Source organism: Mytilus californianus, unplaced genomic scaffold, assembly GCF_021869535.1.
Source record: "Mytilus californianus isolate M0D057914Y unplaced genomic scaffold, xbMytCali1.0.p SCAF_7, whole genome shotgun sequence".
NCBI classification, from domain to species: domain Eukaryota; kingdom Metazoa; phylum Mollusca; class Bivalvia; order Mytilida; family Mytilidae; genus Mytilus; species Mytilus californianus.
Window position 1 is genome coordinate 64162763 of NW_026262723.1, and position 17299 is coordinate 64180061.

General features: G+C 33.1%; 1 protein-coding gene across 1 annotated transcript; it reads left to right on the forward strand.

Annotated features, from left to right (window-relative positions):
- The first annotated feature begins 7785 nt into the window (after nucleotides 1–7785).
- Nucleotides 7786–16702, forward strand: LOC127708555 (adenosine deaminase 2-like). Its single transcript, XM_052213461.1, has 3 exons — nucleotides 7786–7911; nucleotides 9420–9597; nucleotides 15108–16702. The coding sequence occupies exons 1-3, from the start codon at nucleotides 7786–7788 to the stop codon at nucleotides 16700–16702; spliced, it is 1899 nt and encodes a 632-aa protein (XP_052069421.1).
- The last annotated feature ends 597 nt before the right edge of the window (nucleotides 16703–17299 follow it).

The following is a 17299-nucleotide window of genomic DNA, read 5'->3' on the forward strand; positions in this document are numbered from 1 at the left end:
CTGAGCGTCACTGGTTAGTCTTGTGTGGACGAAACGCGCGTCTTGCGTATTAAATTTTAAACCTGGTACCTTATGTTAGCTATTATTCGTATGTTTCTCTGTCCTATATGTTCTCCCATGTATTTGTATTGTAGTCCTGTCATGTAATGTTGTCATTTTAATGTTATATTTAACATTGCCATAAAAGCGGGAGGTTTGGATAGCCACAAAACCAGGTTCAACCCACCATTTTTTTCTTAAAATGTCCTGTACCAAGTCAGGAAAATGGCCATTGTTATATTATAGTTCTTTTCTGTGTGTGTTACATTTTAATGTTGTGTTTCTGTTGTGTCGTAGTTCTCCTCTTATATTTGATGTGTTTCCCTCAGTTTTAGTTTGTAACCCGGATTTGTTTTTTTCTCAATCGATTTATGAATTTCGAACAGCGGTATACTACTGTTGTTTTTATTTCTGGTGTAATACTGAAATATCTAAATTTAGGAAGGACAGTTATTGCTGTTAATATTTGATTAATTTAGAGTAAGTTCCTTTGGGTAAATTTCAGCAGTATATTTAGAGAATTCTTGATTATTTAAAAGAAAAAATATCAGTAAGATAACGGTAAATGTTGTTGAATTTATCAATTAAATGGAATTTAGACGGTTCTTGACTGAATTTGGCCATAAACTTTGATTCATAACAGTAAAGGAACAAGTCTGCTTTTAAAGGGGCACAATTGGTGCCCATAGGAATACCTACAACCATGTCGATAAACTTTATTGCCCAAACTTACATAAATGTTATCTAGGAGAACATTTAGTGTTTTAATCATCTCATCACACCTCCAGTAAGTATATCTAGCATATTTACCTTTCTCATTAGAGAAATAAGCTTTATATGAGTTGCAGCAAATTAATTTGCAACCAGATTTATCAAACGACCATTTAATTAGATAGGAAAACTTTTGTTTGATAAGATTGTGTGGAAGTGTAGTATAAAGAGGGGAAAAGTCAAAACTGTCAACCGATTCAAAAGGACCATCAAAAGCACGTAGTTTATCTAAAATATTCAAAGAATTTTTCCCCCCGAAAAATGGTTAATTCCACTGTTTTCATATGTTTTATTACAAAAATTAACGATAAGTTCTTTGATAGTAGTTAAGGAACTCTTTACAGCACCAAAATATTAGTAGTAGAACACTTACGAAATGAAACGATATATTACTTTTTTTTGTGTAGTTTAGGTAACCAATACATAGTGGGGACCTTCAAAGCCTTAAGCTGAGCTGTGGTATTGACATGATTATACACTATATAACTCTCTGTGGAGCGTACGGCCTTGAATGTAGTTGAATGTATAATTTCATTCTTAAGGACTTCCATGTAGTATTTACGTCATACCACCACCATATATTTGGCTGCTTTGTCGGCCGGTACGAACACAAAACGCTTTGATAGTACTTGAATTTTGTTTTTAATCCTAGAAATGGGCGTATTACCTACTCTTTTATTTATTTCTTAATTATTTTCGAAATGTGATATGCGAATAGCAACAATATTAAGACATTTATTTAAATAGGAATCAAGTGACTTTTTGTCAGATTTCTCCCGTTTACACCATTTTTTACAATAAGATGAAAGAGCATCTTTAATAACCTGACGACACTCTTCCCAATTTATTTTCGACGGTGGACGATATTTTGATCCTTTTTTCAAAAAGTTTATAACTTCTCGTTCTTGAACGATGTTTAGGTCCCCTGTAAGTACATGGCCATAGGAATCATATCTAAACTTCGATGTTTCACAGTCTCATGTTGAAGGAGCATTATTTTCTATACTGACGTCTGATGTAACTGACGTTTAATCAAAAATATACGAATAAGAAATCATAGGTGGCTCAATATTATCAAAATATGGAGATATTAAGTTTTGAACGATAGAGTCATGAAAAATACTAGACAAATTATAAAATCAATACCTCTATTAAAGTGTTATTCCTTTTGTGTATTACTATTGTGCAATACAAGATGGCGGTATTAATTTACCTTGAAGGCAAATAAGAACGTTTCAGAGCATACTGAACGGAAGTGCATAAAAAGAATTGATAACTACTTGCCTCAGGACGTTGCAACTTAATTGTAGCACAATTTCATAAATTTGTAAACTGCTAAACCAACAAAAACATTTAAATCATACCAGTGCCGAAACGCCGGCTAATGGGTGGATGGTCAAATTTGCCTTAATGTATGGTTTTCTATTTCTGTTTTTTTTCCCTGTACCTTTTATTGTTCTACTAATTAATATGATTTCGGAAGTATGCCAACCAATAAAAAATAGTTTCACCAGGACATATGTTGATGTGGCTTCCCAAGGTAAGAAAACTAATTAGAAAATATTGTTTATTAATGTATATCGTCAATTTAGTATTTTACTATTGAAGATTGCAGATCGTTGGTAGTCTCTGTTGAATCCAATCACAACATAGAGGAAGATATAGCACTTGGTATTCGGTAGATTAATTAGACTGCTAGGTTTGTGTTATCTGTTTTGTTATTATCGTGTTATTTTGTTGATGTTTCATTGACGTATCGACGTATTTTAAAATATCTATAACAAGGAGAAGATATGATTATGTAATTTGTTTGACCCTTTGAATTCTTGAAGTATTATTAATCTTTCAAGTAGCATCCATTATATGTTCACCAGACATAATATGTCTGTAAGACATCAGATTTAATGTAAATCTAATCAAACTTCTTACATTCAAGTTGACATCGCGTCAGTAATATTTAGATATTAGTTAAGTCATCGTCTAAACGAATATTTTCCACGAGAATATGCATAAAAAGTCCATTTTAGGTCAAAATATGGCTATTTCAACATATTTTCATCAGGAGATGCTTACGACTCGGCTTTGCACCGTTTGCAGTTCATGAGATGCAACCAGAATTTGCTTTTTATCTTGAATCGTAAATTCTAAATAGATTGAAGGTAACAAAAGGGTCGTATAATACGTTTGATCCATATCATTTCCATTTCCAGAAATACTCTTTAATTTTACGCTGATTTTTCACGTCATTTAAACGTTTCACGGACTAACGGGATCCCTGTATCTTTGAACTGATAAAGTAATTGTGACTGCTTGACATTTTTCAAACACCGGTCTTTATTCTTATGTACAAAATTCAACCTAGTAGGGTGCCCAATGTCCAAAAAGTCCTCTAGTTTACGAGTTTAAGTTAACGGATAACACACAGCTGATTTTTTTGCACATTATAGGAAAATCATTATATTTTACAATCAAGATTGTCGTCGTAAGTTCCCGTGGTCACGATTTTCTAAATTTCGTGTTTTTACAGGGTACCACCAGATACCGTATTGTACGGGGAATCTTTAACATGAAAAATAAAATCATTGCGTTCTTTGTTGGTAGTTATCACAGTACCTATAATATAGTTTATATATTAAATATATCATATAATGAAATCGGAAAGTTTTTAAGTTATTTTGATATTAGTGTTTCAGCATTTTAGTAAGAGTAAAATTTTACCCGAAATTTACCCTATTTTCATCGAAAGCAAAATTATTACGTGTATCATCATAATATTTTTTACTCTGATTTAAGCAATAAGACACAGTGCATGTGTGTGCCAAATTGCATGCGTGAAATAAAAAATCGTTTTGAAGAAATTAGCAATTAAAAACACAAGTTTATTTGTTGTGAATAGCCAGCTTACTTTGTAGATTGTGACTTTGTTCGGAGAAATCTGTTTTGTGTCTGTTTTTTCAAAACTTGAAACTTTTTATTGAATAAATATTTTGTTATAATTGTAGTATAAGAAACAAATCGGTCGGTTTTGTTTCACACCCGGAATATGGCACATCAAAAGTCTTGTATGATGTTTTCGACCTAAATCCCAGGGACGGATCCAGCCATTTTAAAAAAGGGTGGGGGGGGGGGGGGGGGGGTTCCCAACCCAGGATAAAGGGGAAGGGGGGTTCCAACTATATGTCCCCATTCAAATGCATTTATCGTCCAAAAAAGGGGGGTTCCAACCCCCGGAACTGTCAACGTATATTTGTTCCGCCTAACAGAAGTTCCACTGGAAACTTTGTTATAAACAATGTTATAATATCTGTTCCTGTTGGAACGAATATTCTATACCATATATTCCGTTAGGAACATTTACTGTAATATTTATTCCAGTGGAAATAATATTCCAGAATATTGTTTCCATTTGGAACTTATATTATGAAGGAACTTCTGTTCCGTGACATCACCCCCCTCTGGATCCGCCACTGAATCCCTCTCGGTGGGAACGACAACAAAATATACCACCTTTCGTGCAACAAAAAAACCCAGATACAACAGACAGCAACCAACGACAACCACTTAATTGCAGGCTCCTGATTTTGGACAGACATATACAGAATTTGGAGGTGTTAAACATGTTTGTTATCCTTCAACCCTCCCCTGACCTGGACAATGGTATAACAACACAGCATAAGAAAAATCTGCTGAAAAACAGTTTGAAATGGCTTGACTTATCAAATCGGCATGAAGCACAAATACAACTAACATGAAGACAAAAAACACAAAGTACCGATATCATAGTACTCGCCGTTAGGGTAAAACATTTTATATTCTGAAGAAAGGGATGGGGCTGGCGGCGAGAAAATTTATTTTCACTTTTGTACACATTCATATCCTCAACTATCCTGCATTTCATGTTGAGGAGTGTTCATTCTCATCCTGTCTTGTGCAAAGTCAATTATTTCAGTTCATACCAGGCCAAGTAATTCATTTTCAAAATACTCATTCCCTCCCTGTTTTCGAAATCAAATGGGTGTTCCCTTACTGAAGAATAATGAAAGGACGTCATCAATAGTCTGAGAAAAGTATGATCATAAACATCATTACCGTAAAAACTAGCTTTTGTTATAAATCAGACCGTTAGTTTTTTTTTCAAATGAATTCTTTCATTTTTTTCATAACTGGCCTTTTTATAGCCGAACATACGGTATGAGTTTCTCACATTGTCGAAGGCCGTACGGTTGCCTATAATTGCTTGCTTCCACATCACCTAATTTTTATATTATGCAACAAGTATTACATAAAATTAACACTATCAATGTTCCATGTAAATGAGGTAACGTCAGATGAACTCTGCCACAAAACCATGTACACCTTGTTAACATTCCATACACCAAATATATTTAACCCACTACTATCTGAGACTGTACGGACTTGACCACTGAAACTTAACCTTATTCACTGATCCGTGAAATTAGGTCGAGGTCAGGTGAATCATGTCTGACGGTCATGTATACCTTGCAAGGGTACCATATATTAGTAACCAAATATAGTTATCCTAGAACTCATGACAATTGAGACATTCACATGACGAAAAAAGCTATACCGTTTTTTAGCAGTCACTTAACCATGAATATGAGGTCAAGGATAATGATTATATGACGGAAACTTCGTAACACAATGGATCTATATACAAAGTATGAATCATCCAGTTCTTCTGCCCTCTGAAATATAAAGCTATACAAATAGTTTACGGTGTTGCCGCCACCACCATCAGATTGTATTCTGTATGCCTCGCATTCTGCTACTTGCGTCGTATGCGATTTAAAAAAGAACATCTGAAATTAGCTCTCTTACCAAACCTAGTCGGTGGGCTTTCAACTTAACAGTAGACAATGAAACGTAATAGCTACTACTAACTTCGGCAATTTTTCTATGTTGTTTCGCTCTTATTAAAATTCTGATCTTTATTAACTCGCGTGCTCTTATATATAAGCTCAAATGAGGATAACGAAATCATAGATCTATATTTTAATAAGATTGATGTTGTTTACAAGTGTTTGTAAAATACATCGATGCTGTACAAACTTTCTTTTTGTAGATAATCTTTAACTTCATGTCAATTGTCATCTTCGCTAGCCAAGGGTTACGATCCACTTCCCTCCTCTCCACCCTTGGCAGATTAAGCCAACATTTGTTATAACAATGTTGCGCCATCTATCGGTAGATTAAATTCACGCCTATTCCTAATACATTATTCTTGACCAATGGTAGCACTTGAACTCTTCAATTTGGAGGTAAAAACACGGTAGCGTCTAGATTCTACACACTTGGTAAAGCAGGAAACGAAAATATACGTTGACATTAATGCATTTGTGCAAGAAACATACACAGGAACTTCTATTAGTTGATTAAAAACATTCAAATTGTCACTAAATATAGTCGTATGTTTAGGGATGTAAAGACTTGTTGCACAATAAGCACGTGGTAATTGTTTACATACACTTTCTACATTTACACGTGATCATGTTATAGGCGCTTTTTGATTGGATGCAGTGAGTTTCGACTGCAACCAATGAAAATCATTACCTTGTGTCTCCGAAATTTTATCTCAATCCGCCAAGGGTGGAGAGGAGGGAAGTGGATCGTAACCCTAGGCTAGCGAAGATGGTCAATTGTAGGCCAATTTATGTTCGATAAGTCATGTACATTACACTTGATATAAGTGTGTAAGATGGAGTGATTAGCCTGCTGTTTTTAATTCTCATTTTGTTTTCATAACTTGTAACATAAACCCTCCCCCTTTTTCACCGTTTGCAGTTTTTTTTTATTTCTGTAAAGCAAATATATACTCAGACCTGCTAATTCAATCAATTCTGCGTTAATATTCATCAGTTTTTGAACTAAGTACTATTTGATGTGCTTCCACGTTTACCAAAAGAAAATTGGATATTTACCCAGAAAATCATGACGAACACCTTCTATCAAAAGACGGAAAAAATAACATTTTGGGAGGGCAACTTATAAATGTTAATATCGAAAAAACATCTCTAAAGATCACTTGTATCGAATCTTATGTAAAAATTCCGATTTTGGAACTTTTAAAAGGTCAAGGTCACTGTTATGTAACAGCTGAATGAAAATTGTAAATGTGCACCCTATAAGTACAAATGTCAATCTTGAACCATATTTGGCAATAAAATTATCAAATCATTCCTAAATATAGAAACTATAGTTTTAATCCTTTGAATTATTTGAATTTATTTTGCTATAAACGTTAATATGTAGGGGTGGCCAGCTGTCTAAACATGACTCTACATTTTTCTTGAAATTTTAGATTTGACCTTTGACCCAAATTTAAGAAAATCGTGATAGTTTAGCGAAGCAACGTCACCACCACTGTTTCGGAGTTTGAACGTACTGACGTAGAAATGCCCAACAAACGCACAAATGACGTCAAATAACGTCACCTAAAACCAAACACTTTGACGGAAAGATAACGATTGGAATCAAGCGTATTATTGTCTTTAAATATATGAGGATAGGAATGACCTTTACCGTCAGGCGTCAAACGGTCATTTTTAGCTACCATTAGCGTCAAATTAGTTAAAATTATACCGTGATTCGTCAAAATATGCTTATCGTGATTCGTCAGAGGTCTCAAATAATTATCGTTACCGTTATTTTTGGAAAAAAATTAACGTGATTCGTCAAAATCATTTGATTTTTTATCGTCTAAAAGAAAGTGTACATTTTATCGTCATGCACCAAAAAATTAGCGTTAACGTCATTTGGCAAGAATTTTTACCGTTATTTGTCATGAAGGTACCCCCATTACGACCCTCATATATGAGGTAGTCACATCTATAAAAATATCGCCATTGTAGCTAGAAAATGAACACCTTTTTCAGCAAAGGAAGATTTCCCAATATCGGACATACACGCAAGCCCTTTATAATGCTGAATAAAAAATGGACATTCATTCTTGCATATATGATAAGCTCCACGCTTGCATATAATGATTCCTTTGGTTCGTTAGAGTATAACTACTCAGTACAGCGACAAGCATTGCAGGACGAAGATCATGCTTTTGCAGGATATCGACAAGTATATGACGAGGTTGGTAGAATTTCTAATAACACATATACATTGTAAGAATGATAACAACGGAAAGTTCAAGAAAGGTTTAATGAACAAATAGTGAAAATATAACATTCAGTAATATATACCAAAAAAAGTAAAATAACAAAATTACTGAAACGCCACGGAAAATTGAAAACGAAAAATCATTTATCAAATGGCAAAATCAAAAGCTCAAACACATCATATGAATTGAAAACAACTGTCATATCCATGACTTGGTACCAGCATTTCTTTATGTAGAGAATGGTAGATTAAACCTGGCTTTATAGCTAGCTAAACCTCTCACTTGTATGACAGTCGCATATGATTCCATTCTATTGACAACAATGTATGAGGAAAACAGACAGACATAATAGGTAAAAATGTCAAAAATTGGGGTACAGCAGTCAGCATTGTGTTATAATCTTCATAACTATAAAACAAATAGCAAATTCAACAAAGAATAACAAAATGGCCTATAGACACTCTATAGAAAAAGTACATAAGAAAAATTAAAGACAAGAATACAAAAATTACCATAGCACAATAACACAATGGCGGGATGTATAAATATTGAGTCACGCCAAAAGGATATTGCCAAAAAAAGACTCAACAGTAAAGGTTAAAAATATACAAAGTCAAATAAAAAAGTACACTATAACTCGTAAATAAGATGATAAACAACGTCAGTACCATCAATTTCATCTTAATTTCAAATAGATGTGTGTGTTTTTTCAATTTTTATTAAATAATTGGCATACCTAGCCATTACGAAAATTGAAAAAAAAAGATAGATTGATGACAAGAGTTCCGAGGTACCGAGAGCGTGGCACTCTCCAAATTTGGGTATCGAATTGTACGTCCAAATTCCAACCGAACGTGGTTGTTTAGTTACACATCCTTCAAAGTCAAACGCACGCTCATGCAGAAGGAATCTTATTGTCGGGCAGCAGAAGTCAAATACAAGACGTTTGTCTGATAGTAATATATCGACTACAATAATGACATAAGTTTATGATGTTCTGGACATGATAAGCATCATTGCCATAAAAGGTTAAACGGTATATTCCGTGGTATTTTTTTAATCAAGGAAAACGTTTTGTATAATGCAGCTATTGGTTTTGCCCGTCTGTATTTTCAAAAAGCTGTTGACTTTGATCGGATAATTTTTTACCTTTTGTTAGACATCTAATTGTAGTTAATCTCCTCTAAATGATGTTGATATTCCCTTTACACGTTGTTCCTAAAGAACAGAAATGAAACATGTTTTATTCATGTAAAAGCATCATGACCAATCATATGTTACTTCAATGAAAAAAACCCATAATATATCAATTTAACTACAGTGAAAGACTAGCAAAAAGAGTTGGTCAACGCTTCGACGATTTAAAATTGATTAATCCACCTCAAGTTCACACAACTTGTTCACAATAAACCTGTCTTCAATTTTTAAAATATTACTTATAATAGTATGCACACTCATGATAATATGTATTTTCCCATAGAATGAACAAATCGTATACAGCTATCTTGAGTACTTAAAGTGGGAAGAATTTCGCAGAACCCGTGATGACTTTCCGCCTGCTAGACCTTTAAAACTTCATATTGATGACATCAAACAGTCAAAGATTTACAAGCTTCTTAAAAAATTCCCTAAAGGGGGAAACATGCATTTGCATCACAGTAAGTTATATATATCTACTTTTTGTTACATTTGTTTAGAAATTGTAGTGATATTTTTCTATAAAAGAAGTGATAAGGTAGTAATTAACAAACACAACTGAATATTGAACATAATATATACACGCAGAAGTTCATTATGTGTTAGAAACATACTATGTTTGGAGATGATTTGAAATATATATGAAGCTAAATGAAAGGATTTAAGGAAATAATATCAATTAGAAAATTATATTAATGTTATTTTCTGAACAAAAATTGGTATAACTAACATATATTAAACAAACTGGATTTAATAGTCTGATACTACGATAATTAAGAAACACATACATTTTTCTTTTTACATGTTAAAAATGTCAAAGCCTTCTTTTGTCTTTAACAGTTTTGTTTTATTCTTTGATACCCCATTTTGATTAGTATTTTTGACTTTTTACTGAATGTTTTTTTTTTAACTGACAGAAGCAACAGTAGTTTACAAATGATCAAGTTTCATAACTCCACTAAATAGATACGAATCAAAGTAACAAACAAAAATTGAATTGCATGAACTCTAACAGGGAAAGCGTATATTGCTATATATGCATCTTCCATCATACGAATCCGCACTCAGTCAAAGTGTCACAATCAGGAATATGACACAGTGGGTACATTTACAGATCAGACGCTTTTTCAGGTATATATGTTGTGTACAAATTATCATTTTGTACAAATTATCATTTTGTACAAGTTATCATTTTGTACAAATTATAGTTTGTACAAAAAACATGTACAAACTATAATTTGTATGTAACTTTGTAAAAATTATAATTTGTCCAAAAATTGCTTGTACAAATTACAATTTGTACAAAATTTGACTAACATTCACTTATAACTTGTACAAAGGATATATTATAATTTACATGATAGAAAAGATGGTCTTTTTTATATTTCTAACAGTAATACATTTTAATTGCCTTGAGGAAAACATTTCTGCATTAAACTTTTCTTGAACACTTTTGGACTGGTCATTTGTATTAATAAGTTGTCAAAGATATGTATCCCTGGTGTTTGTGAACACTCTTTTGTTCGTTTATTCATTTGATGTTATAGTGTAAACATGGCCAGCATTGTTGATCAGCAGGATAAATTTGTCCAAGAAATTCTGGAACTAGCAGAGAATAATACATGAAAGCACAACCATGTGTTCACCAAGAATTTTTGGTACCGCATTGGGACAGCTGTATAGGAATTTTGACATGATATTTGTCTAGAATTCAAATTGAAGCTGTTAACGACACATGTTTATTCGCAGCAACGGTTTATGAGCTTCAACTTTTGCTACGTGAAGCAGTTAAATAGCTTTTAAAGATTGATGGTCAGGGGGTCTCTTTCATGTAAATGCAAAAGGGGGTGAGCTCTTTTTTATGTAAAAACAAGAAATTATTTGAATCTGAAATAATTTTTAATTCTGGAAAATTAAAAAAAAATATATGATAAAAACTAACCCAATTAAGGAGGGTTAGTCATGCATGTACGACTAAGGGGGTTAGTTAGTTCATACTGAAATATCAGTGAAAGTAACTTGAACCTTAGCTATGCGCTAAAGTTGGGTTAGTTTTCATCATACATTTCTTATCAATTTTCCAGACTTCAAAATTATTCCAGATTCAAATAATTCCTTGTTTAGATGTAAAAAAAACAAAAGATGTTGTGCAATTCCCGATCCAATAATTCTCTCACATGCTCAAACAAATGATACAGAATTATTTTTGTATTTTGTAAATATTTGGTCATTAAATAGAAATGCTATAGTGTGTATCAATGTTTTTTAACCAAATCCTTATTATGAATTATTGTACAAGTTATAAGTGAAATATAGTTAAATTTGTACAAGCACCTTTTTTCGACGAATTACAATTTATACAATGTTAAAATACAAATTATAATTTGTACAAAATGATAACTTGTACACAACATTTATAAGGATTTTAGAGAGCAAAAATGTGTCACAAGTGAGACACAGTCACATCGAATCAATCAATTCGTGATGGAAACTCGCAAAAAAATTATGTAGTGTCGATTTCAGTTTTTCCTCCTGATAACTCTGTTGGGGCAGTTTTGTTAGATGTATAGTACAAAACATATGTCTGCTTGGTTGGTTCTAGGTGCAAGATAGAGTTGTGAATTTGGTATAATTGAAAATTGTCAAAATATTGAGGAAAACGTTTTTCGTTATTCCCATCTTGCAATATGTCAAGTCTTCGTATAAATATATTTAACTTTTAAAATTACTTCCATTGTGTACTTTCTTGTGAGGGAAAATATTATGATAGCAAAAGGCTCTAATAAGCAAGAGATTGGGAAAATGTCTCATTACAATTTAATTTTTTTTTTTTCAAATACATGATTGTACATCTATCACGTTTCAACAGCCCTTTTTTATAGTAGAAAGATTCTACATATTTCCGTTGCCACGAACTCTCTGCTTTCCGCCCTTTTATAGAAATATGGATCAGTCCATCTCATCCCATTACAGCAGTTGATGTGTTCATATTTATCTATCCAAAGTGTTCTTCATGTCTACGATTGTAACTATCTCAAGATGAAATAATGTTTAATTCATTGGTTGCTGGTCGAGTACATTTCTTTAAGATAGGGACGTTTACAAGATTTCAATTGAATTATAGATATAATTTCCATTTCATCAGTTGTAATCCTTTAATTCAACTCACAAGTATTTCATATGTGTTGATGACGTCCTCAGGCGCGTAGCTACGTTTACGTCAAAACGCACGGGCGTACACATGATTTTAGAAGATAAAAATAATTTAATCTAAATAAATTTAAAAAACTGGTGAAAAGCACGTGCATCTTGTACTTCTTTCTTTAATGGCTTGTAATTCGAGATAAAAGTGACAAAATTTACTTTTAATCAAATGGTATGTTATGTATTTGTCCATTGTCAGATATAGTCTGAATCTACTGTGAATTCTACTTCGTATCCTATTGTAAAAAGCAAATTATTATATGTCGAGGTAGAATATGCGGTTTCCATTTTCGTCGAGCATGCGTCATTCATGTTGCGAAACGAGTCTTAGCGATTCTAGATTCCGTCCGCATCATCAACATTTAGGTTCAGTCTGTGGTTAAAGTTTGTTTTAAAACATTAAAAACATTGTCAAAACTTCCGGGAATTTTACGATATTTGGACAGTAGCTTTTTATGATCAATTTAAAGACAGTAGCCAAATTTTAAAATATATTTTTATTCAACTGATAAATGGACGGATTTTTTTTACAGTTGATATTTGGACACAGTCTTAAAGTAGGTTAATGTTTTTCAGACATCAATAACTTTTCAAACCTTCATGGAATTTTACGGAAATAGGACACAAGCTTTGTATACTAAAAGTCAGTATCCAGAGCATAATGGAAATATATTTCTACTTTTTTTCCGTATTTTGTTGCTTTATAGTTAAAAAGTATAGTAACAGTCTAATGTTAAAGTTTGTTACCCATCAACTACTTTGTCAAAACCTTCATCGAATTGAATGTAACTTTTTTCAGAAGCATTTTTATGATAAGGAGATAATGTCCGAAGAAAAAATTTGGAAAGTACATGTATTTGTTGTTTCTTTTTTTTTTTTATTTTGAAAGTATTTTATTGACTTTTTGCAATTAACAAACGGTCTGGGATTATTTTTTTACATAATAAAATGTGTACACCTTCATAGATTGTTAGTATGAAACTCGTAAATAATCTTATTGGCATGATCAAGATCAAGAAAAAGCATCTAAATTAAAAATGTTTGATTTTTTTTTCTAAAATCCTGTATTTGACTGCATGATAAAAGTATTCTTTTTACAGTTAACATTACACTTTAAAACGGACAGCAGCAGTCCCAAGCCAGATACAGGGTTCCACGAATACCTTTTGAATTTTCATATTACACCTGACAATCTATGATAATTATCTATTTCTTATGTATTCATTAACGGAATTTGCGAATACAAATAGGAAAAAAATAGATGAAGTCAAAATAATCAATTTAACGACAACATTGATATATTTTACAGTAACTGGTTTTGGACATTTTCCCGAAGATCAATGACCATTATATTCAACATAAACACAATAAATGAATTGAACATAAAACTAAAATATAGACTCTAAAGCATGATTGTATCTTTTTCTCGATAACGTCCCTCGAACCCACTACCAAGAGGTCCTCTGCCAGGTAGAACCGTTGGTTTGCGGAGGTTCGGGCGTACACTTAACAATGGTCAAGCTACGCCACTGGTCCTTCCATCTGTTTTTCTTTTGTTTGTACTTATATCTAAATATGTGAACAATATTGAATTAAGGATACTACATACAAAAGCAGGCCAGCTTAATATCAACAAATGTTTATCAAAATCGATTAAAAATTGACAATTGATCTATGAAAAATACGATCATCTTGATTCTTCTATTATCAACATTCCGTTCTTGAGTGGTAACATACCATCTCTCCTACCATATGGTGTTTACATGATTCAGAGGACAAAATATACTTAAAACTGCTTATCATTATGACAATTTTACAAACATAGGTAGGTCATGCGCGTCCGATTATTCTCATTCCCATTTTTTGTAGATGTTTAATTTTGCCTAATTCCCTATTGTGACATTTGACCGAGTCTTGATTCGCATGGCGGGTGATGTGATGCATTCATTGCAGGAGAAACTTACCCGGACGACGCATCGGTCTTATTTCTCCAAGATTTCATGCAATTCTTACAGTTGTTTTCACTTGGTTTATCGCGATTGGTACACCGGTATCTATCTATAGATCGAATCCCCATATGGAATTTACTGACCCAATATATATCGTATTAGGTCACTAGCATACTGTGTAACGAATTTATCTTACCGACTACGCATCTTAACATGTGGTATTTAGACTAGTGTCATATCAAAGTGATCAAGTCTTCAATATTAAGAACCTACTTCCTTTGGTCTATACAAAAACACATGCAAACAATAACAACGTGTTAGCTTTTAATGTGTTTTATGAATTTATTTCAATCGTTCATCATCAATTTCTTTGTCAGTTGAAACCTTTCGGATTTTCCCTCAACACCGTGTTGTTTTTGCAAAGCGACGTAACACCACTACTAACCGTGTATTGAAATAAACTAAGCCTACTAACCCCATATGCAATATACACGGTCTCCACGCGGTTGCTTTTAACCAATCATATTCTTAGAAATGTATAGGAGGTAAGATAACAACTGATATCTAATATATGACTTATGATATTCAGAAATGTGCACTTTTGAGGTTGTATAACATGTACTCTTTAAAAACATTAATATTGATACAACTAATCCATATCATAGGTTGATTCCCTCTGTAAAATATTCAATATACCTTCGAAATACTAGTATACATGTATTGTCAAACTTGTAAAATAACGGCCGAGTACAGTCTACCAATATGAAAACTCCTAATATGTGCAGACTAACTTTTCAAAAAAATTTGAATTTTCACAGATCATGTTGTCAGTAAATCGAAGATGCTTGATTTGATCTTTGCAAACCCTTTGTACGACAATCTGTACGTTAAAACTGATCCACCCAAACAATGGAATATGGACTTTTTCTTGACTCCACCGGCAGGATGGGTTAAAGTTAAAGATAACTCTACGTACACAAAAGACATTCTGGTTCAGCATTCAACTTTTCTGGGAATAATCGACGATAAAGCAATAAATGATCCTACAGACAGTGGACTTCGATGGAAAGAAATTGGTCCATTGTTCAGCGTAATAGGTTCACATATTATCAATAATGCAAATTTTACCAAATTATACGTAGATGCCATGCTTCAAGCAGCAATCGATGAAAACGTGCAATATCTTGAAGCAAAGTCGTCAGCCTACAATAAGCTTTATGTGCTGGATCGAGATACAAAATATGCACCAAGAAACGGAAAACACTTCATTGACAATAATGACGGAGAGCTAGAATTGAAAATGGTCGAGGAAGTTGTTCAACAATTTAAAGAAAGCCATCCCAACTTTATTGGTTACAAAAGAATAATTAACTCATATCGTGGCAGGAAAATAAATTATGTTGGACAAGACGTGCAGAAGGCCTTGAGGTTGTATAAAAAATATCCAAACTTAGTGTCTGGGTTTGATCTCGTGTCTGAGGAAGATAGGGGCTATTCTCTTTTGTTTTTCCTTGAAGACTTTTCCAAGATATCAGTTCAGAACTTAACGTTACCATACTTTTTTCACGTAGGAGAAACAAACTGGCCAGACGATCTTATGACATCTCTTCGCGATGATGATCCTGTTCCAACAATGGACAATCTATACGACGCAATCATTCTAGGTGCAAAAAGAGTTGGTCATGGAATAGGATACGTAAAACATCCATATCTCATGGAAGTTCTTAAAAAGAAAAAAATTGCAGTAGAGGTCAATCCAATCAGCAACAAAATGTTGGGATATGTTGCAGATCAGCGGCGCCATCCAGCTATCACTTATCTTAAGTATGGAATACCTGTTATATTAGGTTCAGACGATCCCGGTACTTTTGGCTATAATGAATTTACCGTCGATTGGTATGAGGCTTTCATGAGTTGGGGACTTACTCTGGCAGATCTTCGACATCTAGCACTTAATTCGCTACAGTACAGTTCACTTTCAAGTTCAGAGAAAATCACAGCGATACAAAAATGGAATAAATTATATAATGAATTTATCATCAGCACAAAAGGAAGTGCTTGTTCGGAAACCTTTCAAAACACTGTGCCACAAGTTTTCAGAATTTTTCCACAAGAAGGTAAAGTGACAGGGGGAACCAACATCCAGGTTTTTGGGAGGAATTTTCAAGTTGCAATTTGCCAAATAATAATTTGTCGCTTTGGTAATATCACAACAAAAGGAAGATTTGTATACAACAACAGAATTATTTGCATATCTCCAAATCAGTCCCAAACCATTAATGGGGTAACTTCTAACAACGTACCGTTTACCGTTTCGCTGGATGGAGGCCATACTTTCTTGTCGAAGACTTTTACCTTTTCATATCTACAACGTCATCATGTTTCAATTACAGATCACGGTATTGGAAAATGATCTCTCGACTTTTTAACATTAAAAAGATATCTGATTTGATTTAAATTGATTTCAAAAATTTTGATCGGTTTTATTAAAAGATAAAAGAATAAAATAATTAAAAAGCATATATATTTTCTCTATTTAACGGGAATTTTTCTGACCTAACATATTGGTCAATTCGATCAACAAAAAAGGAGGATGATACCAAGGGGACATTAAAAAGTCGGAGAGGAAGCGAAACACAACAATAAGACAAAAAAAAGTTATAAAAAATATATAGAAAACTAGAGAGTGCACAACGCGAACCCCGACAAAAACTTGGAGGTGATCCCAGCTGTTCCAAAAGAGTAAGCAGATCCTTCTCCACTAATGACAGCTGTCATGTTTCTCATGGTTAGTACCAATTCGGTGATTATTCTCATTTTGGTGATGTGTACAATCGGAGGAGCATGTTTATTAGAGATGGTAAAAAATGATTTTGGTCCTTTTATATTCATTATGCTTGTTAAAACTACCTAAAGTTTCAGTGATGCATGCAGATAACACATATTTCTAGAATTGGCAAAATTGGGAGTCATATATGTAAAACATTTGGTAGCTTTAAATTATAGTGTT